General features: G+C 38.2%; 1 protein-coding gene across 1 annotated transcript in view; it reads right to left on the reverse strand.

The window, feature by feature from the left end:
* CLEC16A (C-type lectin domain containing 16A) overlaps window positions 1-27,350 on the reverse strand; it is a 641,924-nt gene that overhangs the window by 53,745 nt on the left and 560,829 nt on the right. The window contains exon 16 of the mRNA XM_053694266.1: window positions 7,814-7,981. Coding sequence (XP_053550241.1) covers window positions 7,814-7,981 — 168 coding nt within the window. The remainder of the gene's footprint in view (window positions 1-7,813; window positions 7,982-27,350) is intronic.

Here is a 27,350-nt window from a genome sequence, read left to right on the forward strand (position 1 = left end):
GCATTTTAGCTGTGTTGTGCAGAGCCCATGGGCGTAAGCACAATGTTATCTATATGGCTCACATGAACTAGCAGTCTCCTGTTGTGAAAAGCAAATACAAAAGCATATGATAAGAGGCTGTCTTTAGTGGCTTAAACAGGCACAAATTTAGAGGTTTAAATGTTATAAAGTATATTAATATAACAATGTTGTTTGTGCAAAGCTGGGAGATGGGTAGTAAGGGTGTTATATATCTTTTTAAACAATAACAATTTTGGTGTTGACTGTCCCTTTAAGTAAAGAAATAGGGCTAGGTTAGAATAGTTAGGGATACCACAGGGGGGGAAAAATCAACTATTTCAAATGCAGAAATAAAAGTAAAGGAGCTATGTGTAAATAATTGAATACACTCCGGCAGGTAAAATGGATCATTGGAAATTAAAGTAGAGAACATATAGGGTAAACTGTCCCCTTAACATTAAGCTTGTTTCAAAAGGGCTAGAGAAATAATTTGATAAACAAAATAATAAATATATATATATATATATATATAAAATGAGAGTCCTCGAGCCAATGCAAGCTGAGATAGCCTGATCTAAAATGATTAGGTAAAATGGCACATCCAGCACATTAGGACACACTGCAAGCAAACAGAGCACACTTGCAGCACAGAGGAACAGCTTTACAAACAATGAACCAATAACAAGCAAATAAAAATGATCTTGAGAAGCCAAGAGGAAGGAATCTTAGGAAGAAATCAGGTGCTGGCACGTTCTGCTGCCCAGGTGTGATAGCGCCAATCCTGGGGACTTCACTGTACGTAGCGCTGGCCTTGTGTGGGTTAAGGAGACTTGAATTTAGTTTTTATTTGGAAGTTTTTTTAATGGTTTCTTTGGAGCTTATTATTATCAGGCAATTCTAAGCAGTAGTTACTGTTAAAGGGACAGTAAAGTCTAAATTACACTTTCATCAATCAGATAGGGCAGCAATTTTACACAACTTTCCAATTTACCTATATTATCAAACTTTCATTGTTCCTTTGGTATTCTTTGTTGAAGACTAAACCTAGCTAGGCTGATAAGAGCTCAGGAGCGTGCACGTGTCTATAGCAGTCTATGACAGCGGTGTTTGTAACTATGTATAGCATTGCTATAAACTGGTGCCACATGCACGCTCCTAAACTCACCTAGCATTACTCTTTAACAAAGGATACCAAGAGACCTAAGCACAATTAATAATAGAAGTAAATTGGAAAGTTGTTTAAAATGGTATACTCTGTCTAAATCAATTTAAGTTAAATTTTGACTTTACTTTGCCCTTTAAAGGGGCACTGTGGTGTAAAAATAAAATACTCTATTGTGTCAAAGCACATAGTTAAAGGAACATTATACACTCGTTTTTTCTTTGCATAAATGTTTTGTAGATTATCTATTGACATAGCCCATAAAGTTGTTGTTTTTTTAAATGTATAGTTTTGCTTATTTTTAAATAACATTGCTCTGATTTTCAGACTCCTAACCAAGCCCCAAAGTTTTAGGAGAATACCGTCATATACCTACTCCATCCAGCTTGCTTCTGTTTGTGTAAAGGGTCTTTTCATATACAAAGGAAGGGGGAGGGGGGAGTGTCTGCTATTTCCCACTTGCAGTGGGTGTTCCCGTAACCTTTTAAACAGAGCTAAACTGGAAGCTTCTAAGTAAATTTTAAACAGTTTTATACTGGATTTTTATATCAGTATCTGTGCATATTATTCTTTATAGTAGTGTCTGTTACATGCAGTTATATGAAAATTGGTGTGCACTGTCCCTTTAAAGGAGATTTGTTTAACAATAGATTACATTAAATACATAGTCAAAGTTGTGTTTCTGTATGAGGATACAGCTGGTGAACCAATCAGGTGCATGCTGTCAATTCCTCATGTGGAGCAGAATAGGGGTTTTCCAGAAGTGTAACTTTGTCTATGTGTTTTATCACTTTTTATCTTTAGTATGATTAACCCTTTAATTAATTAATGGATACGTTACACTATTGCACCAACAGGTGTTATACAACCAATACACTGAACTAAAACATGCGTCACATGGGCAACAGGTTGTCAGATGGCGTGTAGGTCATTGTATAAAGATGTATATATATAAATATAAAGTGTTGCTGCATGCTGGGCAGCTATAAAGAGCAGCGGCTGAGTGGTGCTGATGTGATCAATGAAATGGCCTTAAGCTTATGTAAGGAACCTGCCTGAATTGATTTTGAGAGACTCGTTGAGACAGCTGCAGCTTGAGGACCTAAACCCAGTGTCCGCCATGGCTGTCTGCCTCCGACAGACTAAAGACTCGCCGTCTTCCTTTCCTGCCAGACCTTACTAGAGGGAAACAGGGACAGATAATAAAGGATTTAACAGTGAACAGAGGCAAATACAAACAGGAACGAGCAAGAGGTTAGAGGACATGTTAAACTGTAAGGTTAGACAGAGACAATGAAACAAATGCATGCAATTTAGTAACATAGTTATACCTCTAAGTGCCACATTATATCTAACGGAGCTTTATGATAGCCTTGTACCAACCTGTTTCATAACTAATAAATCTATACATTTAATATGTTTTCTTCCTGCCTTGGTCTCAGTGCATCTGTGTGCTACTTGTTTCTCACTCATTTCAATCAAATTTGTCCCATGAGATAATGTGTACACTGATAAGTAGTGTAAGTCTGTACGTCTGTCTATTCTATTAGTGGCGTTCGTCTGCTAGTAGCGTATGCCCGTTAGTAGCTTACGTCTGTTACTAGAATACATTGTATTGTATTGGGTACTTGTAAAGCGCGGCTAATCACCCGTAAGGGTCTCAAGGCGCTACTCACTTTATCGACCTCAGAAGGATGAATGGCTGAGTGGACCTCACCGGGGTTCGAACCTGCAACCCTTGGGTTGCTACAGAGCCAGCCACAGTGCCTTAGCATGCTGAGCTATCTGTTAGTAGGGTAGGTCTGTTAGTAGTGTGCGTCTGTTAGTAGGGTACGTCTGTTAGTAGGGTAGGTCTGTTAGCGTATGTCTGTTAGTAGCGTACGTCTGTTAGTAGTGTATGTCTTTTAGTAGGGTAGGTCTGTTAGTAGGGTAGGTCTGTTAGTAGTGTACGTCTGTTGTTAGCGTACATCTGTTAACAGTGTACGTCTGTTAGTAGCGTACATCTGTTAGTAGCGTACGTCTGTTAGAAGCGTACGTCTGTTAGTACTGTCTTTTTTTTCACAAACCATTGAAAATTGTAATACTATTGTGGTGAAGAAGAAAAACTAAATTAGCAAAGGACAGAAAAACATCAGCATTTTATGTTTCATGTTTTATGTTTCTGATGCAAAAATTAGAGCATGTCCCAACTGATACTACCATACATTGTGTCTAACCACCTGCAAAATAAATACACAGGTGAGAAAAAAGTGTTAATCTGGACTCTTATCTAGTCCTCAATGCCAACTCTAAAGGGTTACACCACACTCTCTCGTATGTGGTCAAACAGGATATAGAAGTCAAAACATGTATTGGAGTGGCGCTCGAAAGGCAATATGAAAAATGCTATATTACTCTCTGTGGTATCTTAACAAAAAATCTGGTAGATCAATGTATTAAAGGGACAGTCTACACCAGAATTTTTATTGTTTTAAAAGATAGATAATCCCTTTATTACCCATTCCCCAGTTTTGCATAACCAGCACAGTTATATTAATATACTTTTTACCTCTGTGATTATCTTGTATCTAAGCCTCTGACAGGTCAGTGTGATGCTGATGAATATAGATGTATTTATCTTACTCGGCTGACCGAGTCTGTCAGGTAATGTGACTTCTAGGAGTTTAACCAGATCCGAGGCCGGGTAAGATAAATACATCTATATTCATCAGCATCACACTGACCGGTCAGTAGGACTCTAACCTTACCTAAGTTAGGATATCTGATATTCTATTGATATGTGACTTGTGATTTCGATTAACACTACTTTGGGAGCCCGATATATAAGCAGCAACGCTACAGGAAAAAACTCTAAGACTGTTTAGGAAACACTGATGTTTTTTAGGTTTTAGATTTGAACAAAGGACATAACTAATATCTGGGCACTATTCGAGTCCCAGACTCCCCTCACAGATGTCAGTGAGATATGAGAACAATTTTCTATAAAACTGAAGTTTTATGAGTTAGAAGTTTTATATTGACACATGCATATTTGAACAACTGTATTAGATGATATACTGTTTGTGTGTACTGACACATACAAAGTATCAACTTGCAATCTTGTATATGTTTACTAACTTACGTTATCCAGTAAGTGCTTGAGAAATATTCTAAATAATATATGGTCCTTTTTTCACTACTTTACACAAAGGATTCATTTTTTTGTTTAGTCATATACTATTTTTTTACATAGGCTTGTTTAGATACTGTTAAAGTTTTTAAGTGATCTAAGGATACATTTTAGATGTGGCCACACCGATTTATTTTTATTACTTTTATTATATAGATAATTATTCTTTTATGGTAGTTTTGTGAGACTGTGTGTAAATCAAATGATTACAGTGTGTTTAAAAACTACCATATAGTAAAAATAGTTTTCTATTAATACATTGATCTGCCAGATTTTTTGTTAAGATACCACAGAGAGTAATATAGCATTTTTCATATTGATAGATAGATAAGCTCATTCCTCCTCAGCTCCCTTTCGAGCGCCACTCTAATACATGTTTTGACTTCTAAATGCACAGGTGAGGCTCACCAATGGGATGCAAGTATTGCAGGAAATTGACAGTGATTTGCCATTGAGCCGCAATGGGACTTTAACTATGTGTGTAACTTTTTTGCACATAGGGGACCAATAATGTGCATGTTACAAGCTTTAACAAATTAGAGTATTTAATTTGCATCAGGATAATCCTTTAATTACAGTTTTTTAATGGATTTTCCTCTGTAGGCTCCTTAATTTGTATTCAGTATAGGAATATCTGCATATTTAGGGTATAAACATGTTATCATTCAGTTTTAGCTAAAATCTCCCTGAATCAGAGTAACGCTGCTTTTAATGTACTATTTAAATGTGGTTAAAAGCCCATTCCATTCACTTCACTATTTCAGTTAATTGATATTATTTTAGTGAGCTACTTGGGGTTGATAATTACACTGTTGGATTAATGGAAGTCTGTGTTTGTGCCAAACCTGCCCATTATAAGGAACTGGGATCATTATCACACATCTAAAGAGTAGGACAAGATTTCTGGCATCAACAGGGCTACGTCACAAAAATGCATCGAAGGCAGCAAGATTCCTAACAAGGCGGCAAAGAGAGATCAACTGGTCGGCAGACATTAAAATACAGGATTTAAACAACATTTTTATTGCCACAATCCAAGATATGTAAATAAATATATCTTGATAGTAGCAATCTCTGATGAAGGACAAAGCTTGTTGCTTGCACAAAACGCGTCAGACTGTGAAACACATGCACCCCTAGTGCAAGAAAACTTTTTCTTTATGATTTGACTGATGCTGACTCTAGTGTCATTTCATTCACATATTACAATAATGATGAAAAAATATCACTGGTCAATTTGTTCAAAAAAGACAATGTCTTACTGTGAAGTGTCTATACAAGACTTCCATTTTACTTGTCTTGTCCAATCTGATAAATATAAAAGCCAAAGTGGCCCATGTGATGATGTCATGCGCATTAATGAGTTTCCTGACTTGCCAAGGACGGAGCTTACAAAAGTGGCTTAAACAGACAGCTGTTATTGGGACATTCTGACATATGAGATGATTAATTCAGTTATTTTTAGAGAATAGGTAACAGAAAGAGGTTACTTTAATAACGACACAGACAAAGTAAAGCGCTACAAATAAAGCTTTCAAAGCTAAAGGCAAATGCTAATGCAAAAATAACTGTAAACCTTTAGAGCGTGCACGTTTTGCATTACTGATCTGCAACAGGGTTACAAAAAATAAAATAGGTAAAGTCCCTTTTGGGACCTACAAGAACTTTGGTTCCAAAGCAGGATTTTACGTATGTGTTTAATCCCTTTGCGGGGTTAAGTAAGCTAGAGTCAGTATTACAGAAATCACATGCTCTAAAGATTTAGGTCACATAATTTGTGCCTTAAAATATCCCTTAAGGAAGCAGACATTTTATACATTGTTTTTGTTTTGCACAATAGAAAATACAAACGCTTTATTTATATGTTACTTGTTTTGTCTGATTTTTGTTTGTGCCTTAAACAAAAATAATTTTAGAACATTGGCTAGCTCTAACCTACTTTAGGCTAGATTACAAGTGGCGTGTCTTCCCCCATAGACATTAATGGCACACTGAAGAAAAACCCCCCACTTATCGCTCATACGCTAACCCAACACCTCATTAGACCAAGTGCGCTCAACCCGACGTGAGTTATTCATATTTACATTCCAATGTTCTTCACATAGAAGAATAAGTTCTTTTTATTTTTAAATATATCTATCTATTGCAATTTTACGACACTCACAGGTCCTTTACAAAGTTCATCCTTTATTAATGAATCTTTTAAAAACTGTTCCAGAACAATAACATTATAGTCAAGGTTGCGGCTTATTTTTAAGCTTTTTTCAAGACTTTACATGCCAAGTTATTCATTTGAAGCCATGTAGCCATCAGGGACCAAACAATGTATCTCCAAAATGATGATACAAAGAACATTTTCTTCTATGGGAAAAACATTGTAATGTAAAATATTTACAGTAAATAAACAGTAAAACACATATTAAAATTAAATAAAAATGATTTTTTATGTTTTCAGGTATTTGAGTGGAAAGGGCTCCAAAGTGTATGTGTGTGTTCAAATGTGTATATTTGTATTTTTTATGTGTATATAAATACATAAAAAACATGTGTATGTGTATACATAAAAAACGTGTATGTGTGTATATATATATATATCTATATAAAACCCTTTACACAAGGTCTTCATTTGATACGGACGCCACTTGTAATCTAGCCTTTTATGTTTAAAGTGAATGTAAAGTTTGAGGAATGAGTGCCCGGTTTTTAATAATCCTACATAAAACAGGGGCACTTTCATTCATCAAACTTTAAATTACACTGCTTTTGTTAAAATACTTACCTTTTATTTCTGCAAGCCGCTTTAGGGCTTCTCCAGCCCGTCGCAAGCCTCTTCTAACGTCAGGAATGACGATTCCGGGATCCTCCAATCACGGCTTCCCCCCGGAATCGTCATTTCTGATGTTGGCAGAGGCTTGCGACGGGCGGAGGAAGCGCTGGAGCGGCTTGCAGAAAGAAAAGGTAAGTATTTTTTAAAAAGCAGTGAAATTTAAATTTTGATGAATGAAAGTGCCCATGTTTTTAATAGGATTATTAAAAAACGGGCACTGATTCATCAAAATTTACATTTACTTTAAGACTTTTGGGTTAATAAAGATTTTTACTAACCTATGCTGTAAGATGATGATAATATATTCAGTATTTTTTTGTTTAGCTTAGCACAGGGGACCAGAGCTTATGGGAAATGGGTTTATTTTTATGATCTGTACTTACTCTAACCTAAAGGGAAAATGAAATTAGACTAACAAGGCTGTCGCTGTGTCATCTAACCACAAACACACAAAACATAAGCTGAACAGGATGATTGGTGTTTGACCCACAACAACCCATCAACTACAAAGAGTAACAGAATTATTAAAAGATAAAATAACTATTTAATAAATCAACTGCATTTGGCTTTTTAATGATTTCTCACAGAACAGAATATGGAAGCAAAAACGTGAGACATGCAATGCGCACTACGCAGCACTAAAGATTCGCCGGACCTTGACCAGTACCTGACGGGCTTTGGGTTGCAGAGGGAGTGGAGGTCGAGCTGGCTGTCTGGGAATCGCAGGGTCCGGTGCTGCTGCTGGAGCTTCCGCTGGAAGGTGGGGAGGGGGGCGGTGCTGGCGATGAAGTGTGCTGGTTTATACACTGGGCTACGGCAAAACCTGCAGAAACAATAATGTTCATTAGTGGTGCAGAATCACACACTGACCTATAGGATGATGAAATGGCATCTGGTAACAGATTCCCGCTATTTAGTGAACAGCTTGTTGGTAATTTCAAAAGGCCATTAAATGGACACTACATCCTATTTTTTTCTTTCATGATTATGGTAGAACATACCATTTTAAACGGCTTTCCAGTTTATATCATGATCAAATTTACTTCATTTTCTTGGTATCCTTTGTTGAAGGAGCAGCAATGCACTACTGGCAGCTAGCTGAACAAATCGAGTAAGCCAAATACAAGAGGCAAATATGTGCAGCCACCAATCAACAGCTAGCTCTGAGTAGTGTACTGCTGCTAGATATGCTTTTCAACTAAGGATACCAAGATAATTATGCAAATTAGATAAGAGCGGTAAATTGAAAAGTGGTTTAAAATTGCACTCTCTATATGAATCATAAAAGTTAAATTTTGACTTTGCTGCTCCTTTAATTACTGAAAATCCTATTTTCCTACGACTATTCCAAATTTATCATTTGTAGCATTCATTTTCTAGTTTATTACAAATAAATGGAACAACTTATGAGTAATAGTAGCTCCATTCATTTCTCACCCACAAGCAATTCTTGCAAATCATTTTACTATTAATGAAGCTTCATGTACGACCTTTGAAATGATTCATATTATTAAACGTAATAAATGAAGACAAGTAATGGTCAACATTAAAGTGCATATAATTATCTCTAGCAATACTTTTGTTACATATTGATATCTGTATAGCTGAGCACTTGGTAAAGAGAACGTGACAAGGGACCCTGATCTCCGTCTAATGAAGGCAACGATACAGGATGGGTAACAGACGCGGTAACTGATATTACAGAAGGTCAGATATATATTTAGCTGTAGCACGCGCTGACAACATTCACTCTTTAGGATCAAGTCCTGTTATTCTGTTTTCTGCCAGACCGATGCAACAGATTTATACACACTGGGGCCTATTTATCAAATGTCTTGCGGACCTGATCCGATACTGCGGATCAGGTCCGCAAGACATCGCTGAATGCGGAGAGCAATACGCTCTCCGTATTCAGCATTGCACCAGCAGCTCACAAGAGCTGCTGGTGCAACGCCACCCCCTGCAGACTCGCGGCCAATGGGCCACCAGCAGGGAGGTGTCAATCAACCCGATCGTACTCGATCGGGTTGAATTGTGGCGATCTCTGTCCACCTGCTCAGAGCAGGCGGACAGGGTTATGGAGCAGCCGTCTTTGTTACCGCTGCTCCATAACTTGTGTTTCTGGCGAGTCTGAAGACTCGCCAGAAACACGGGCCGTCAAGCTCCGTTCGGAGCTTGATAGATAGGCCCCACTGTGTTGTTTTATTCTTTGGCATCCCAGGGGTTAAAGAGACACTAAACTCAGAATGTAACCCCCAACATTCCAATGTTCTTCACATAGCAGAATATGTTCTATTTATTCTTAAATAAATATTTCTATACATATCTGATGGTATTTTGGTACAATATATATCTATACCTATATATAGATGATTATATATAGGTATAGATATATATAGGAATATCTATGTATAAATACATAGAACATATTTTGCTATGTACAGAAGAACACTGGAGTGTGAAAAATTTACAGTAAATAGATAAACACTTTATTAAAAATTAATAATGTATAAATATGATTTTACATGTTTTCAGCTACTTGACTACAAATGGCTCCAATGCATATATATATGTGTGTGTGTGTAAATATATATATATATGTGTGTGTGTGTAAATATATATATATATGTGTGTGTGTGTAAATATATATATATATGTGTGTGTGTGTAAATATATATATATATGTGTGTGTGTGTAAATATATATATATATGTGTGTGTGTGTAAATATATATATATGTGTGTGTGTGTGTAAATACATATATATATGTGTGTGTGTGTAAATACATATATATATGTGTGTGTGTGTGTGTAAATACATATATACATATATAAATACACATGAGCATACTGGGCATACCTAGGTATTCTTTTTAACAAGCTCTGTGTGGCACTTTATTTCCCATGCCAGGGTGAGTGGTGTGAAACACATTGATACTTTCAACCCAAGCACAATTTTCAGTAAAGTAAATTTACAAAAGAGAAAGTAATCATTAAAAACACTACAGGGATCTGAATGTGACTCATTGTAATCCAGACCTTTACCTGCAGAAGACAAAGGACCATTTCTGTAAAACTAAACATCAGCTCCCCCCTGCACAGGGTAATTACCTCTACACAGAATTAGTTCAGGCAGTAATCAGCTGAGCAGTGATGCCCTTATCTTAAAGGGACATGAAACCCAAACATTTTCTTTCATGGGTCAGATAGAAAATACAATTTTAAACAACTTTCCAATTAACTTCTATTATCTAATTTGCATTGTTCTCTTTGTATGCTTTGTTGAAAATAATACCTAAGTAGACTCAAGAAAAGCAGCAATGCACTACTGGGAACTAGGTGCTGATTGGTGGCTGCACATAAATACCTTTTGTCATTGGTTCACATAATGTGTTCAGCTAGCCATAGTATATATCAGCTAATAATCAAAGTGTGCGCATTGCAATGCTGCTCCTTCAATAAAATAAATGCAAATTTGCTAATTGAAGTAAATTAGAAAGTTGTTTAAAATTGTATGCCCTATCTGAATCATGAAAGAAAAAAATTGTGGTTTTATGTCCCTTTAACGCAGCCTCTGGGCACCTGCTTAAGGCCTCCTTGTCAATCTTAAAGTGCCAGTAGATTTGCATAATCATTAAATGCAAGATAACAAGACAATGCAATATCACTAGGTCTAAAGTTCAGAAGAAACATAATTTATGCTTACCTGATAAATTTATTTCTCTTGTAGTGTATCCAGTCCACGGATCATCCATTACTTATGGGATATTAACTCCTCCCCAACAGGAAGTGCAAGAGGATTCACCCAGCAGAGCTGCTACATAGCTCCTCCCCTAACTGCCATTACCAGTCATTCGACCGAAAACATGCAGAGAAAGGAAAACCATAGGGTGCAGTGGTGACTGTAGTTTAATGGAAAAATTACCTGCCTTAAAGTGACAGGGCGGGCCGTGGACTGGATACACTACAAGAGAAATAAATTTATCAGGTAAGCATAAATTATGTTTTCTCTTGTTAAGTGTATCCAGTCCACGGATCATCCATTACTTATGGGATACCAATACCAAAGCTAAAGTACACGGATGACGGGAGGGACAGGCAGGCTCTTTATACGGAAGGAACCACTGCCTGAAGAACCTTTCTCCCAAAAACAGCCTCCGAAGAAGCAAAAGTGTCAAATTTGTAAAATTTGGAAAAAGTATGAAGAGAAGACCAAGTTGCAGCCTTGCAAATCTGTTCAACAGAAGCCTCATTCTTAAAGGCCCAAGTGGAAGCCACAGCTCTAGTAGAATGTGCTGTAATTCTTTCAGGAGGCTGCTGTCCAGCAGTCTCATAGGCTAACCGTATTATGCTACGAAGCCAAAAGGAGAGAGAGGTAGCCGAAGCTTTTTGACCTCTCCTCTGACCAGAATAAACGACAAACAGGGAAGACGTTTGTCGAAAATCCTTAGTTGCCTGTAGATAAAATTTCAGGGCACGGACTACATCTAGATTGTGTAGCAGACGTTCCTTTTTCGAAGAAGGATTAGGACACAAAGATGGAACCACAATCTCTTGATTGATATTCCTGTTAGTGACCACCTTAGGTAGGAACCCAGGTTTAGTACGCAGAACTACCTTGTCTGAATGAAAAATCAGATAAGGAGAATCACAATGTAAGGCAGATAACTCAGAGACTCTTCGAGCCGAGGAAATCGCCATTAAAAACAGAACTTTCCAAGATAACAACTTGATATCAATGGAATGAAGGGGTTCAAACGGAACCCCCTGTAAAACATTAAGAACTAAGTTCAAACTCCATGGTGGAGCAACAGTTTTAAACACAGGCTTGATCCTAGCTAAAGCCTGACAAAAAGCTTGAACGTCCGGAACTTCTGACAGACGTTTGTGTAAAAGAATGGACAGAGCTGAAATCTGTCCCTTTAAGGAACTAGCGGATAAACCCTTTTCTAAACCTTCTTGTAGAAAAGACAATATCCTCGGAATCCTAACCTTACTCCATGAGTAACTCTTGGATTCGCACCAATATAAGTATTTGCGCCATATCTTATGGTAAATCTTTCTGGTAACAGGCTTCCTAGCCTGTATTAAGGTATCAATAACTGACTCAGAAAAACCATGTTTTGATAAAATCAAGCGTTCAATTTCCAAGCAGTCAGCTTCAGAGAAATTAGATTTTGATGTTTGAAGGGACCCTGGATCAGAAGGTCCTGTTTCAGAGGTAGCGACCAAGGTGGACAGGATGACATGTCCACTAGATCTGCATACCAAGTCCTGCGTGGCCATGCAGGCGCTATTAGAATCACTGATGCTCTCTCCTGTTTGATTCTGGCAATCAATCGAGGAAGCATCGGGAAGGGTGGAAACACATAAGCCATCCCGAAGGTCCAAGGTGCTGTCAAAGCATCTATCAGAACCGCTCCCGGATCCCTGGATCTGGACCCGTAACGAGGAAGCTTGGCGTTCTGTCGAGACGCCATGAGATCTATCTCTGGTTTGCCCCAACGTCGAAGTATTTGGGCAAAGACCTCCGGATGAAGTTCCCACTCCCCCGGATGAAAAGTCTGATGACTTAAGAAATCCGCCTCCCAGTTCTCCACTCCCGGGATGTGGATTGCTGACAGGTGGCAAGAGTGAGACTCTGCCCAGCGAATTATCTTTGATACTTCCATCATTGCTAGGGAGCTTCTTGTCCCTCCCTGATGGTTGATGTAAGCTACAGTCGTGATGTTGTCCGACTGAAACCTGATGAACCCCCGAGTTGTTAACTGGGGCCAAGCCAGAAGGGCATTGAGAACTGCTCAATTCCAGAATGTTTATTGGTAGGAGACTCTCCTCCTGATTCCATTGTCCCTGAGCCTTCAGAGAATTCCAGACAGCGCCCCAACCTAGTAGGCTGGCGTCTGTTGTTACAATTGTCCAGTCCGGTCTGCTGAATGGCATCCCCCTGGACAGATGTGGCCGAGAAAGCCACCATAGAAGAGAATTTCTGGTCTCTTGATCCAGATTCAGAGTAGGGGACAAGTCTGAGTAATCCCCATTCCACTGACTTAGCATGCACAATTGCAGCGGTCTGAGATGTAGGCGTGCAAAGGGTACTATGTCCATTGCTGCTACCATTAAGCCGATCACCTCCATGCATTGAGCTACTGACGGGTGTTGAATGGAATGAAGGACACGGCATGCATTTTGAAGCTTTGTTAACCTGTCTTCTGTCAGGTAAATCTTCATTTCTACAGAATCTATAAGAGTCCCCAAGAAGGGAACTCTTGTGAGTGGAAAGAGAGAACTCTTCTTTTCGTTCACCTTCCATCCATGCGACCTTAGAAATGCCAGTACTAACTCTGTATGAGACTTGGCAGTTTGAAAGCTTGAAGCTTGTATCAGAATGTCGTCTAGGTACGGAGCTACCGCAATTCCTCGCGGTCTTAGTACCGCCAGAAGAGCACCCAGAACCTTTGTGAAGATTCTCGGAGCCGTAGCCAATCCGAATGGAAGAGCTACAAACTGGTAATGCCTGTCTAGAAAGGCAAACCTTAGATACCGGTAATGATCTTTGTGAATCGGTATGTGAAGGTAAGCATCCTTTAAATCCACTGTGGTCATGTACTGACCCTTTTGGATCATGGGTAAAATTGTCCGAATAGTTTCCATTTTGAACGATGGAACTCTTAGGAATTTGTTTAGGATCTTTAAATCCAAGATTGGCCTGAAAGTTCCCTCTTTTTTGGGAACCACAAACAGATTTGAGTAAAACCCTTGTCCTTGTTCCGACCGCGGAACCGGATGGATCACTCCCATTAATAAAAGATCTTGTACGCAGCGTAGAAACGCCTCTTTCTTTATTTGGTTTGTTGACAACCTTGACAGATGAAATCTCCCTCTTGGGGGAGAGAATTTGAAGTCTAGAAGGTATCCCTGAGATATGATCTCTAACGCCCAGGGATCCTGGACATCTCTTGCCCAAGCCTGGGCGAAGAGAGAAAGTCTGCCCCCCACTAGATCCGTTCCCGGATCGGGGGCCCTCGATTCATGCTGTCTTAGGGGCAGCAGCAGGTTTCCTGGCCTGCTTGCCCTTGTTCCAGGACTGGTTAGGTCTCCAGCCTTGTCTGTAGCGAGCAACAGCTCCTTCCTGTTTTGGTGCAGAGGAAGTTGATGCTGCTCCTGCTTTGAAATTACGAAAGGAACGAAAATTAGACTGTCTAGCCTTAGGTTTGGCTCTGTCTTGAGGCAGGGCATGGCCTTTACCTCCTGTAATGTCAGCGATAATTTCTTTCAACCCGGGCCCGAATAAGGTCTGCCCTTTGAAAGGTATATTAAGCAATTTAGATTTAGAAGTAACGTCAGCTGACCAGGATTTTTTTTTTTTTTTAAATATTTTTTATTGAAGTCGTAAACAAATACAAAAACAAAATATAGGGTATGCCCCAAAACATTTACAAGACAATGTATACACAAGATAGTTTAGAGAGTATTGCATTCTAGCGTCTCAAATATTACCGGAGAATGTGGGCTATCACCTGGAAAGACTTCAGTTTTATATTAGAGTGTCATAAACGTGATACAAACAAAAAAGATCCTCTCCTAGCTGCGTGCAAAAAATAGAGTAGGGTATCTGTTCAAATAAGGGTGAGACTAGGGAGGAGGTAGCTCTATATATTTATGGGGGGGGGGATGCAGCGGGCAAGAGCCGCTCAAAATGTAATAAAGGGAATGGGGGGGGGGGTTGGAGGGCGGAGCCGGCCAATATTTGCAGTGTGAGCTAAACCATAGTAGATAGTTATATAACAATAGTGTGCGTGTGGGAGCTTGATATTATTGGTGGTGGTAGAAATACATCTGAGCAGACAATTAGGGAAATGGTAGGAACATAGAGCATAGTCACAAATTATAGTTGAGTTCCGCCTGGCAGAAGTGATAATCTGGATCACAGTACTATAGTAAGCTACGTGATAATACGTATATGAGGGGACAAGACTATTAGGAAGCAACTATAAGCCATTTGGCTTTTCCTGAACATAATTCCGCTAAACATTCTGAACATTATTAGAACCTCTTGCAAACTAATAGAAAATGTAAATGTAACGACCAAGGGTAACACTTATGGGCTCAGACATACTATCATCATACTAGTGGGTCCTCAGTCGCATGTCAATTGCATTGTGTTGTGGGAAGCCTTACAATAATATAAAAGAAATGTAAACCCCATTAAGAATATCATATGTGTGCTTAGGGGCTGACTGGTTATATCTGCTGAGGACTAAAGGCAACTGCCGTAAGCTATTGTGCAATAGCCTTTAACTTATATCTAGCCTTGGGTAAACTAACAACTAAAACCATATCTGCGTAAAAATGGTACCTCAAATTCTAAATAGCTTTGGGTTGTATGGTAAAATGGCAATTGGACTGCATATTTCCTACTAACTTTAAACATATAGCACAATGTAACGAGTAAACTATTATTGTGCATGAAACTAAACTTAATGATAAAGTTAGTGACTTAGAGAGTGATCAATTTAAAAAAAAAACCCGACAGTGTACCATGGAAATGTAGAAAAATATAACAGGAGTCTTGCATAAGACACATTAATATGGGAATGAACTCCATTGTATACTGCGCCTACATGGAGCACAATTGTAAAACCTTATGTTCAATTTGCGAAACAGCATAAATTAAGTAAGATCTGTACTGGCTACTATACGTCTATAACTGAACAGTTGAGATAAGGCTTGAGCTAATACTCCCTCCTAGTTATATGGGATTAAGCTATTGACATCGAATTTTGAGGGGTAAATGTTACAGAAATATACGTGCTATGATACGAGGATTTACAAGACAATCTGTGCAAACTGACAAACATTATGAGAGTATAGTCATGAAATTGTAACAATTCCTCCGTCCCCTATTCCTATTCCGGGGCAAAGCTGATCTCAAATATAAATGTTAAGAGGTCTAGATGCATGTGTAGTATATTATTGTAGATAGGGGACATGTTGGAGCATACAATTCAGTCAGCTAGGTTACATCTCTCTCTTTCAGTTGACTATAAGTAGTAAAGGACAGTCTAATACATAGATTACTCGGTTGCTATCAGAATCACCTCCACAACATTCAATGTAACATGTAAAACCAGGAGTATGTCCCAAAGTATCTATTAATGTTATATGGTCAATATATCTAGATAGAACAAAGTAAGGCCAAGCTAGAATCAGGGAACTTTTAAATTGAACTCCAGCTAACTTGAGTGACATAAGCAATAACAGTAAACTGGCTGGTAGTCAATCTGCGTGTAGGGGGGGTAATTGTCGGTGGCAATACAAGGTAACAGTTAAAGTAAAACAAGCTTGGCCACCTCCTATATTGTTTGGCATCTAGAGTTGCTATGATATAGGGCTAAACAGTTATACAGACTAACTTCTCATAATCTATAAGTATCAAGCATGCACTGAGACTTTTTGAGGAACATGGTTATCAGCTACTCACATGCAGAGTTTGCAAGAGGTCCAAATATACTAAGATAACTATCTGGAGCAAGTAAAGAGTATGTAATAATATATGTATCCTGCTATAGTAAACTACTTATGTTTGTGAGCATAACTGATAGACAGTCTATCCTGTTTTATATTTATAGAAAGCAGCGAGCTCCTCTCATCTTAATAACACTCATGGATGATCAAGCTGAACGACCCGGAGTTCCCAGAGCACAGAGTACAATTATATAGAGTAGCATTTAGAGGAGGTAAAACAAGTCACATAAGTGCGGTAGTACAGAGGAATATATAAAGCATACAGAGACAACAGGTTGTGAGGGACTAGTGCTAAATGTAACAAATAATACATGCTAGTATTAGTTAGGTTTAAGGACTAAAGAGAAGTTCTCCATCTCTCAGAGTTATAACTCGTCATTTAAGGGTCAGACTGGAACATAGTAAAGATCTTGCATTGTCCGATAGTGGGGTAATGTGGCCAAACGGTAGCAGTGAACATAACCTCAACCTGAACCGGTCACTGTCTGAAAGTCAGGAAGAATTTAGCCAATCCCTGCCTTATGGAACTCAATTTTAAATGGAGTGGGATATTCTGCTGGTTGCCGAGTCGGTATATCTCTCTCATGAGATCGTCCAGAGTTGACTGAACTATGCGGTACCTGTATCCAAACTCCCGGCCGGGAGAACTGGTAGAGTAGGGCATTTGGCATGTCTCTGAGTTGGAGTGGCTGCGCGGCAGCAACCATCGCAATCCAGGGCTGTAAAGAAGTGGAGAATCCCCAATCACATATCAAAGCTGTGGACGGCCGCCTCACCTTGACCGGCAGGACGGGTTTTGTCCGAGGAGTTAAAGGAGCGTCTCCCACAGAGCACATGACCGAGGTAAATCTAGGTACTCCCACTGATGTGCCGGGTAAACACACATCTGAGACCAGCTTGGGCTGTGGGGGGGATATTTTAACCTGGTCCATCTCGTCTGTTGTCGCTGCAGATGTGGTGTATATCATGGCGGTTACAGGATAGGTTTCCCTGCAGCCTCGCGCTGTGCGCACTTCAGGAGCGCGAACTGGTGAGTTCTGACTGGAGGCCTCCAGGGCAGGGCGTCCAAATACAGACCTCAAGGTGAAAACAAGATCTGCTTGGTGGTAGTTGAGGCGGGAGTTGAGCTCGGCCAGTGCGCTCATGAGATCCATTGCTTCTGAGAATGGAGTGTCGCTGGGTATGCAGTGGTATCTTGTTGTAGTTGCTTGTAAGGAGGGCCTTATGTGGTAGCTCTCGGTACACAATGTATGAAAGTAGTCCACCAGACCTTAGATTTGGCAGGTTAGGCATGTAGAGCGGTGTCCATCTTGGTGGAGCGGCCTACCACATGGCTCCTAGCACGGACTTGAAGTAGTTCTGTTGACCAGCTTTTCGGTCCAATCATCTACCACGATACTAATAGGGTCCTCATATTGTTATAAACTTAAATAGATCCTGATTAAAGTAGGTAAAGTTAGTATATTAGCTCATTTTCTAAAGTGGGTTCAGGAGCTCAGTTAAGATGCGTCCTTCCATTGTAGTAGTTGGCTCCGCCCCCTCAGCTGACCAGGATTTTAGCCACAGTGCTCTGCGTGCCTGAATGGCGAATCCGGAATTCTTAGCCGTAAGTTTAGTTAAATGTACTACGGCATCTGAAATAAATGAGTTAGCTAACTTAAGGGCTTTAAGCTTGTGTGTAATCTCATCTAATGGAGCTGATTCAAGTGTCTCTTCCAGAGACTCAAACCAAAATGCTGCTGCAGCCGTGACAGGCGCAATGCATGCAAGAGGTTGCAATATAAAACCTTGTTGAACAAACATTTTCTTAAGGTAACCCTCTAACTTTTTATCCATTGGATCTGAAAAGGCACAGCTATCCTCCACCGGGATAGTGGTACGCTTAGCTAAAGTAGAAACTGCTCCCTCCACCTTAGGGACCGTTTGCCATAAGTCCCGTGTGGTGGCGTCTATTGGAAACATCTTTCTAAATATCGGAGGGGGTGAGAACGGCACACCGGGTCTATCCCACTCCTTAGTAACAATTTCAGTAAGTCTCTTAGGTATAGGAAAAACGTCAGTACTCGCCGGTACCGCAAAATATTTATCCAACCTACACATTTTCTCTGGTATTGCAACTGTGTTACAATCATTCAGAGCCGCTAACACCTCCCCTAGTAATACACGGAGGTTTTCCAGCTTAAATTTAAAATTTGAAATATCTGAATCCAGTTTGTTTGGATCAGAACCGTCACCCGCAGAATGAAGCTCTCCGTCCTCATGTTCTGCAAATTGTGACGCAGTGTCTGACATGGCCCTAATATTATCAGCGCACTCTGTTCTCACCCCAGAGTGATCACGCTTACCTCTTAGTTCTGGTAATTTAGCCAAAACTTCAGTCATAACAGTAGCCATATCCTGTAATGTGATTTGTAATGGCCGCCCAGATGTACTCGGCGCTACAATATCACGCACCTCCCGAGCGGGAGATGCAGGTACTGACACGTGAGGCGAGTTAGTCGGCATAACTCTCCCCTCGTTGTCTGGTGAAATATGTTCAATTTGTACAGATTGACTTTTATTTAAAGTAGCATCAATACAGTTAGTACATAAATTTCTATTGGGCTCCACTTTGGCTTTAGCACATATAGCACAGATATCTTCCTCTGAATCAGACATGTTTAACACACTAGCAAATAAACTAGCAACTTGGAAATACTTTTCAAGTAATTTACTATAATATGAAAACGTACTGTGCCTATAAGAAGCACAGAAAAAGTTATGACAGTTGAAAATTAATAAACTGAAAAGTTATAGCATCAAATCTTTGTAAAAAACACAATTTTAGCAAAGGATTGCTCCCATTAGCAAAGGATAACTAACCCTGATAGCAGAAAAAAAATACAGAAATAAACGTTTTTTTTATCACAGTCAACTACAATCTCACAGCTCTGCTGTGAGTGATTACCTCCCTCAAAACAAGTTTTGAAGACCCCTGAGTTCTGTAGAGATGAACCGGATCATGCAGGGAAGACAATAAACTTCTGACTGAATTTTTTGATGCGTAGCAAAAGCGCCAAAAAAGGCCCCTCTCCCTCACACATAACAGTGAGAGAGATCAGTAAACTGTCATAAATTAAATAAAACGACTGCCAAGTGGAAAAAAATAGTGCCCAAAACATTTTTTCACCCAGTACCTCAGAAAATTAAACGATTTTACATGCCAGCAAAAAACGTTTAACATTAATAAATTGAGTGTTATTAAAAAGCCTGTTGCTAGTCCCTGCAAATTAGGCTAAAGTTTTATGCATACAGTATAATTCCAGTGAAGTGCCATTCCCCAGAATACTGAAGTGTAAAATATACATACATGACAGCCTGATACCAGTTGCTGCTACTGCATTTAAGGCTGAGTTTACATTATATCGGTATAGCAGAATTTTCTCATCAATTCCATTGTCAGAAAATAATAAGCTGCTACATACCTCTTTGCAGATTAATCTGCCCGCTGTCCCCTGATCTGAAGTTTACCTCTCCTCAGATGGCCGAGAAACAGCAATATGATCTTAACTACTCCGGCTAAAATCATAGAAAAACTCAGGTAGATTCTTCTTCAAATTCTACCAGAGAAGGAATAACACACTCCGGTGCTATTATAAAATAACAAACTTTTGATTGAAGGTATGAAACTAAGTATAATCACCAAAGTCCTCTCACACATCCTATCTATTCGTTGGGTGCAAGAGAATGACTGGTAATGGCAGTTAGGGGAGGAGCTATATAGCAGCTCTGCTGGGTGAATACTCTTGCACTTCCTGTTGGGGAGGAGTTAATATCCCATAAGTAATGGATGATCCGTGGACTGGATACACTTAACAAGAGAAATAGTAGATTTTTTTTCTGACAATTTTTAAAGTTATGTCTATTTCCACTCTCTCAAATGCATATATGCTTATTGTGTAAACTCTTGCACATGCTCAGTAGGAGTTGGTGACTCAAAAAGTGTAAATATAAAAAGACTGTGAATATTTTTTTAATGGAAGTAAATCGGAAAGTTGTTTAAAATGAGGTGCTCTATCTGTATCATGAAAGTTTAATTTTGACTTGAGTGTCCCTTTAATGATTTTTTTGTTTTATTTTGAGTAAAAATTTACTGTGCCCTTGAAGCTTTAGCCGTCCACCCCAAAGGCCACACTTACATTTACTTTAGTTTTGCAAGGACAGGACCAGACCAGTAGCCTGCCACTTTCCCTACCTCTAATGGGCACTTATGATCTACGCTTTCTTCCCGGCCTTCCCAGGTAGGCAAACTGTGCATGTGCAATATATTGTTGCTTGCATTACCCACGTTTATTACGAGTAATTGCATGGTTAGTAGCCGTGTAATTGATAACATTTGGCCAGATTACGAGTTTTGCGTTATGAGGGGTGCGTTGCTAACGTGCACGTTATTGTCACCGCTCACTTACCTACATCGCTGGTATTACAGGTTTTTACAAACCCGGCGTTAAAAGGCAAGAAGTGAGCATAGAGCAAAATTGAGCTCCATACCGCACTCAAATACCAGCGCTGCTTAAGTCAGCGGTGAGCTGGTTGTACGTGCTCGTGCACGATTTCCCCATAGACATCAATGGGGAGAGCCAGCTGAGAAAAAGTCTAACACCTGCAAAAAAGCAGCGTAAAGCTCAGTAAAGCAGCCCCATTGATTCCTATGGGGAAATAAAAGTTATGTTTACACCTAACACCCTAACATTAACCCAGAGTCTAAACACCCCTAATCTTACACTTATTAACCCCTAATCTGCCACCCCCGACACCTACATTATACTTATTAACCCCTAATCTGCCGCTCGACATCGCCACCACTATAATAAACATATTAACCCCTAATCCGCCGCACTCCCGCCTCGCAAATATTAGTTAAATATTATTAACCCCTAATCTGCTGTCCCTAACATCGCCGCCACCTACCTACATTTATTAACCCCTAATCTGCCGCCCCCAACTTCGCCGCCACTATATTAAATTTATTAACCCCTAAATCTAACCCTAACACCCCCTAACTTAAATATAATTTAAATAAATCTAAATAAAACCTACTATTATTTAAATTATTCCTATCTAAAACTTACCTATAAAATAAACCCTAAGATAGCTACAATATAACTAATAGTTACATTGTAGCTAGCTTAGGGGTTATTTTTATTTTACAGGCAAGTTTGCATTTATTTTAACTAAGTAGAATAGTTATTAAATAGTTATTAACTATTTACTAACTACCTAGCTAAAATAAATACAAATTTACCTGTAAAATAAATCCTAACCTAAGTTACACTAACACCTAACCTAACACTACAATTAAATAAATTACCTAATTTAAATACAATTAAATAAATTAAATAAAATTAGCTAAATTACAAAAAACAAACACTAAATTACAGAAAATAAACAAATTACAAGATCTTTAAACTAATTAAACCTAATCTAATAGCCCTATCAAAATAAAAAAAGCCCATCCAAAATAAAAAAGCCCATCCAAAATAAAAAAAAACCCTAGCCTAAACTATCAATAGCCCTTAAAAGGGCCTTTTGCGGGCATTGCCCAAAAGAAATCAGCTCTTTTACCTGAAAAAGAAATACAAACAACCCCCCCCAACAATAAAACCCACCACCCACACAACCAACCCCCCAAAAACCCTAACTAAAAAAACCTAAGCTCCCCATTGCCCTGAAAAGGGCATTTGGATAAGCATTTAGCTCTATTTGTTGTTTTTAAAATGCAAGCTCTGTCTTAAAGTGATGGTAAAATCTCACCTTTTTAAAACTAGATCCGGAATGTTAGTGATATTTTAGATGGAGTTTAAATTCATCATTTGTAATGAAGATGCGCTGTAAGTTCCTTTTTAATATAAATATGAAATTCAAAGACCTCACGCTCCACCACCCACTTCAAAAGTCAGTTTTACTGTGACTTAATGGTTTGAATTGCTGTCCAATCAGCGCGCTCCCCATATGGCATTTTTGTTGTAGCTAGAGCGCTGATTGGAGAACAATTCAAACCTTTAGCTCACAGAAAAACTGACTTTTGAAGTGGGCGGCTGAGCGCATGGTATTTGGATTTCATATCTATATTAAAAAGTAAGTTACAGCGCATCTTCATTACAACTGATGACTTAAACACCATCTAAATTATCACTAACATTCCGGATCTGTTTTTATAAAGGAAGAGTTTACCATCACTTTAATAACTATGAAAGTTTAATTGTGACCATTCTGTTCCTCGAGATGCAACCTGCGTTTTTACTGCACTCGAGCACAATACACACAGCCGTTGGTAAATTGTGCACTAAGTGAACTCGAGAAACTCCCTGTGTATAAACACACACTTCTATCTACAAGAGTCAAATAAATCCAATGATAACATCATGATGAATGGGAACTAGATGCTTAGTAAAGTACATAGATAGTTACACTAGCGTTAATCTGCAAGATTAGCAGTGTGTACCATAAGCGATACCCACACCTTACAGAACAAATGAGCAAAACCAGAGCTTTCCTCTGGGGCTCACGTTTGTCACATTTCTTTGATGTCTTTTATATTAAATGTCATTTACTAGGCTTTGTCTTTCAGATCTTAAAGGGACACGGTACTGAACATTTTATTATCAAGAGCGAGCAGCAGTAAAACTATTTTTTGCACGATACACTTGAGTAGAAGTTGTTTAAATTCAAAGTGAAACTAAGATGAAATTCTACTAATATGTATCTATTGCTCACTGGTTGTCACATAAAAAAGCTGGTTTATTCAGCACAGGAATATCAATTTAAAGGTCAATGATATTAAAAAATCCTCAGTGTGTTTGATGTGATGCCCCTTTGTATGCCCACACTGGTTCAGATGGCTTAAACCATTATAGTTGTTTTAATCACCCCTATCAATGCCAGACATCCTCATAGAGCAAAGATTTGGTGCTTTCCTGAAGACATCATTTTAAAAGGAAAAACACCTTAATTTAGAAAAGTCCATAATTCATGTGAAAAGCTGCAGTGTTTCCTGACAGACCAGCGCACACCCCTCTCTAATTGTCCCTGTGCAAGATATAGGGGATGTTTATATTGAGGCAATGCACTTGATTAGGTTGCATTAGAAAAACCCAGCAAAATACCATTTAAAGGGACAGTCAAGTCCAAAATAAACTTTCATGATGCAGATAGGGCAAGTCATTTTAAACAACTTTCCAATTTACTTTTATCAGCTATTTTGCTTTGTACTCATGGTGTTCTAAGTTGAAAGCTAAATCTAGGATGTTAATATGCTAATTTCTGAGACCTTAAAGGCCGCCTCTAATCTGAATGCATTTTGGCAGTTTTTCACCACTAGTGGGCATTAGTTCATGTGTTTCATATAGATAACATTGAGCTCACGCATGTGAAGTTACCTAGGAGTGAGCACTGATTGGCTAAATTGCAAGTCTGCCAAAAGAACTAAAATAAGAGGGCAGTTTGCAAAGGCTTAGATACAAGGTAATTACAGAGGTAAAAACTGGGGAATGGGTAATTATATCTTTTTAAAACAAAGTTCTGGTGTCCCAGAAGGCACTTTGCATAAAGATTTGAATTGAATGGTGGGTCATTGGTTTAGAGTCCAATAGTTGTGTCTTATTTAAAAGGACATGAAACCCAATTGTTTCATGATTCAGATAGAGGATTAAATTTTAAACAACTTTCCAATTTACTTCTATTATCTAATTTGCTTAATTCTGTTAATTCTCTCTGTTGAAAAGCATACCTAGGTAAACTCAGAAACTGGGAGCTAGCTGCTTATTGGTGGCTGCACATATATGCCTCTTGCGATTGGCTTACTAATGTGACCAGCTAGCTCCCAGTAGTGCATTGCTACTCCTTCAAAAAAGGATACCAGGAGAATAAAGCAAAACATAACAGAAAAAAATTGGAAACGTGTTTGCATACAGTATGCTCTATCTAAATCATTAAAGAAAAAGTCTGTCTTTCATGTCCCTTTAATCTTCTAAGCACTAAAAAACCATTTTATCAATTTATAGTTAAAGGGACGTAAAACTGAATTCTCCATAAACTCGACACTGCTTTCACCAAGATGCTACAAATACTGAGACCATAGTGTGCTATAATACATGTTAGCTTTTCTGCTTTTACACCCTCCCTCCTGCGTGGTCTAAAAAAACAAGTCCCACAGAAAGACCAGTGATGTACAGGGTATGTTGCTGGTCGTTAAGGGGTTAAAATTACATGCTGTATCTGAATCATGAAACTTTAATTTTGACTTAACTGCCCCTTTAAATATGACTTGGCCTTAAAAACAAGTTATCTTAAATGGACAAGAAACCCACATTTTTCTTTCATGATTCAGACAGAGCATGCATTTTTAAATAACTTTCCAATTTATTTCTATGAACTAATTTGTTTTTTTCTTTTTGTATCCTCTGTTGAAAAGTATACCTAGGGTTGCCTCAGAAGCTGCTGAATGGTGGCTGTATTTATAATCCTCTTGTCACTGGCTCACAAGATGTGTTCATCTAGCTCCCAGTAGTTTATTATTACTCCTTCAACAAAGGATACCAAGAGTGAAGCAAATTAGATAATAGATGTAAATTGGAAAGTTGTTTAAAATGATTTGTTCTATCTGAATAATGAAAGAAAAATATGGGGGTTCATGTCCCTTTAAGTGTAGTAAACAATTGTATTTTTCAATTCAACAAACACATTTATGTTTTCTATAGAATTGCAGTTACTGTATACTAGGGTGTTTATGTAGTCTCAGCCCATCAAAATATTGTGTTCTTCCAATAACTGTAAGTGGCTGCGTTACAGGTTTACCAGATTCTTATAACTGGCTGAGCTGGTTTAGGATTTTACTGGAAACATTATAGTTACTTTAGTTAACTTGTGATATTAACAATAACTTATATAAAAACACGTTTTGCACAGCACCAACAGTGTAGAATTAGATATAGGCGTAAAGGACTTTAAGGTATGCGCAGGAATCATTTTACGTTTGGTTAAGCAGTGACCTGTCCCGTAATGCAGGGCATATCTTATGTTCCTGGTATTCTTTACAGTGGCCAATAAAAAAACAGATGTAAATGAGATTGTGATCTGACCTAACCAATCACTGTGTAGAATGTTGCATAGTCTGATAAATTTCACCAGTGGACTAAGCACAATTTACGGAGGTGTTTTAGAGAATATGTAATATGTTTTATTTTCCTTAATTAAACACAATGAGATTAAATGATGAATGGAATGTTAATTAATTAATAGCTAGATTATAAATGGTGTGCTTACTTTTGAGCCCAAGTATTATCAGGCACAAGTTATAAGAGCTCAAATATGGTATAAGATTTTTAACAAAAAAGGGATCAAACACACACACACACACACATTATATATATATATATATATATATATATATATATATATATATATATATACACACATATATATATATATATACACACACACACATACACATGTCTAAATGTGTGTATATGTATTTATGTATAAATATGTATTTACATACAGATATAAATGCATATGTATACAGGTGGCCCTCATTTTACAACGGTTCAATTTACACCGTTTCAGAATAACAACCTTTTTTTTCCAGTCATGTGACTGCTATTGAAAAGCATTGAGAAGCAGTGCATTGATTAAAATAGAAATAGAGATATGTTAAGGTGCGCTAGGACAAATAGATATCAAACACCCCCTTAATAGACAATATCCCTACAATTGTCTAAAACTAGAATTTATACAAGAACAGGTTATAAGGGAGGCGCTAAAAGCCAAAGATATCAACACTAAAGGATTATAACAGATCTGTTTTTAATAAAACACATATATGAAAAAACACCACATATAAAAGGGGGACGTCTCCCCAAGATAAAAATTATATAATATAAATTGTATACTGCAGTGCTAATGTTTAAATTTATAATTCCTGAACTGATTAAACTAAAATCATGGATAAACACTTACATAATAAAGCATTCACAGGTCAGACATATGTCTAAAAAATTCCTATTAGTAAACCAATTTGTATGTCAAAAACTTGTTGGTATATGTGACTAATCGTGACAGAGATAAAAACCAGGTCTCTATTCGTTAAAATTAGGGTTGCACCGATACCGATACTAGTATCGGTACCGATACCAAGTATTTGCATGAGTACTTGTACTCGTGCAAATGAACCGATACTTAAACCGATACCTCTACTTCCTACCCATATGCTATCTTGTGGCGTCTTTTCAAACTGCATGTTCCCATTTCATTTTAAACTTAAGTGGAGACTAAACTAACAATTGTTTACTACTGTTCTGCCAATACAAATTGCTGTTATTTGTATTATTGTAGGAGAGATCACTGTACCTCGTTCAGACAAACCCCTGGAGTACTGGGCAGTTAATAAACAGATTTCCAGCTCTGGCTAAAATGGCCCAAAAATATCTTTCTGCCCTGTGCAATAGTGTGGAAAGTGAAAGACTGTTCAACTTAGAGTCGAACCTCCATGTCAGATTGATGTTATATAACAGCCCTACAACCCAATTGCATCACCCCTTTAAATGTAATATTTTATTGTAATATTTTTTATTTATAAACATGTTCAGTGAACTTTGTGACAAATTAAAACTTTTATTATTTCATAAT

The sequence above is a fragment of the Bombina bombina genome, chromosome 11, assembly GCF_027579735.1.
Source record: "Bombina bombina isolate aBomBom1 chromosome 11, aBomBom1.pri, whole genome shotgun sequence".
NCBI classification, from domain to species: domain Eukaryota; kingdom Metazoa; phylum Chordata; class Amphibia; order Anura; family Bombinatoridae; genus Bombina; species Bombina bombina.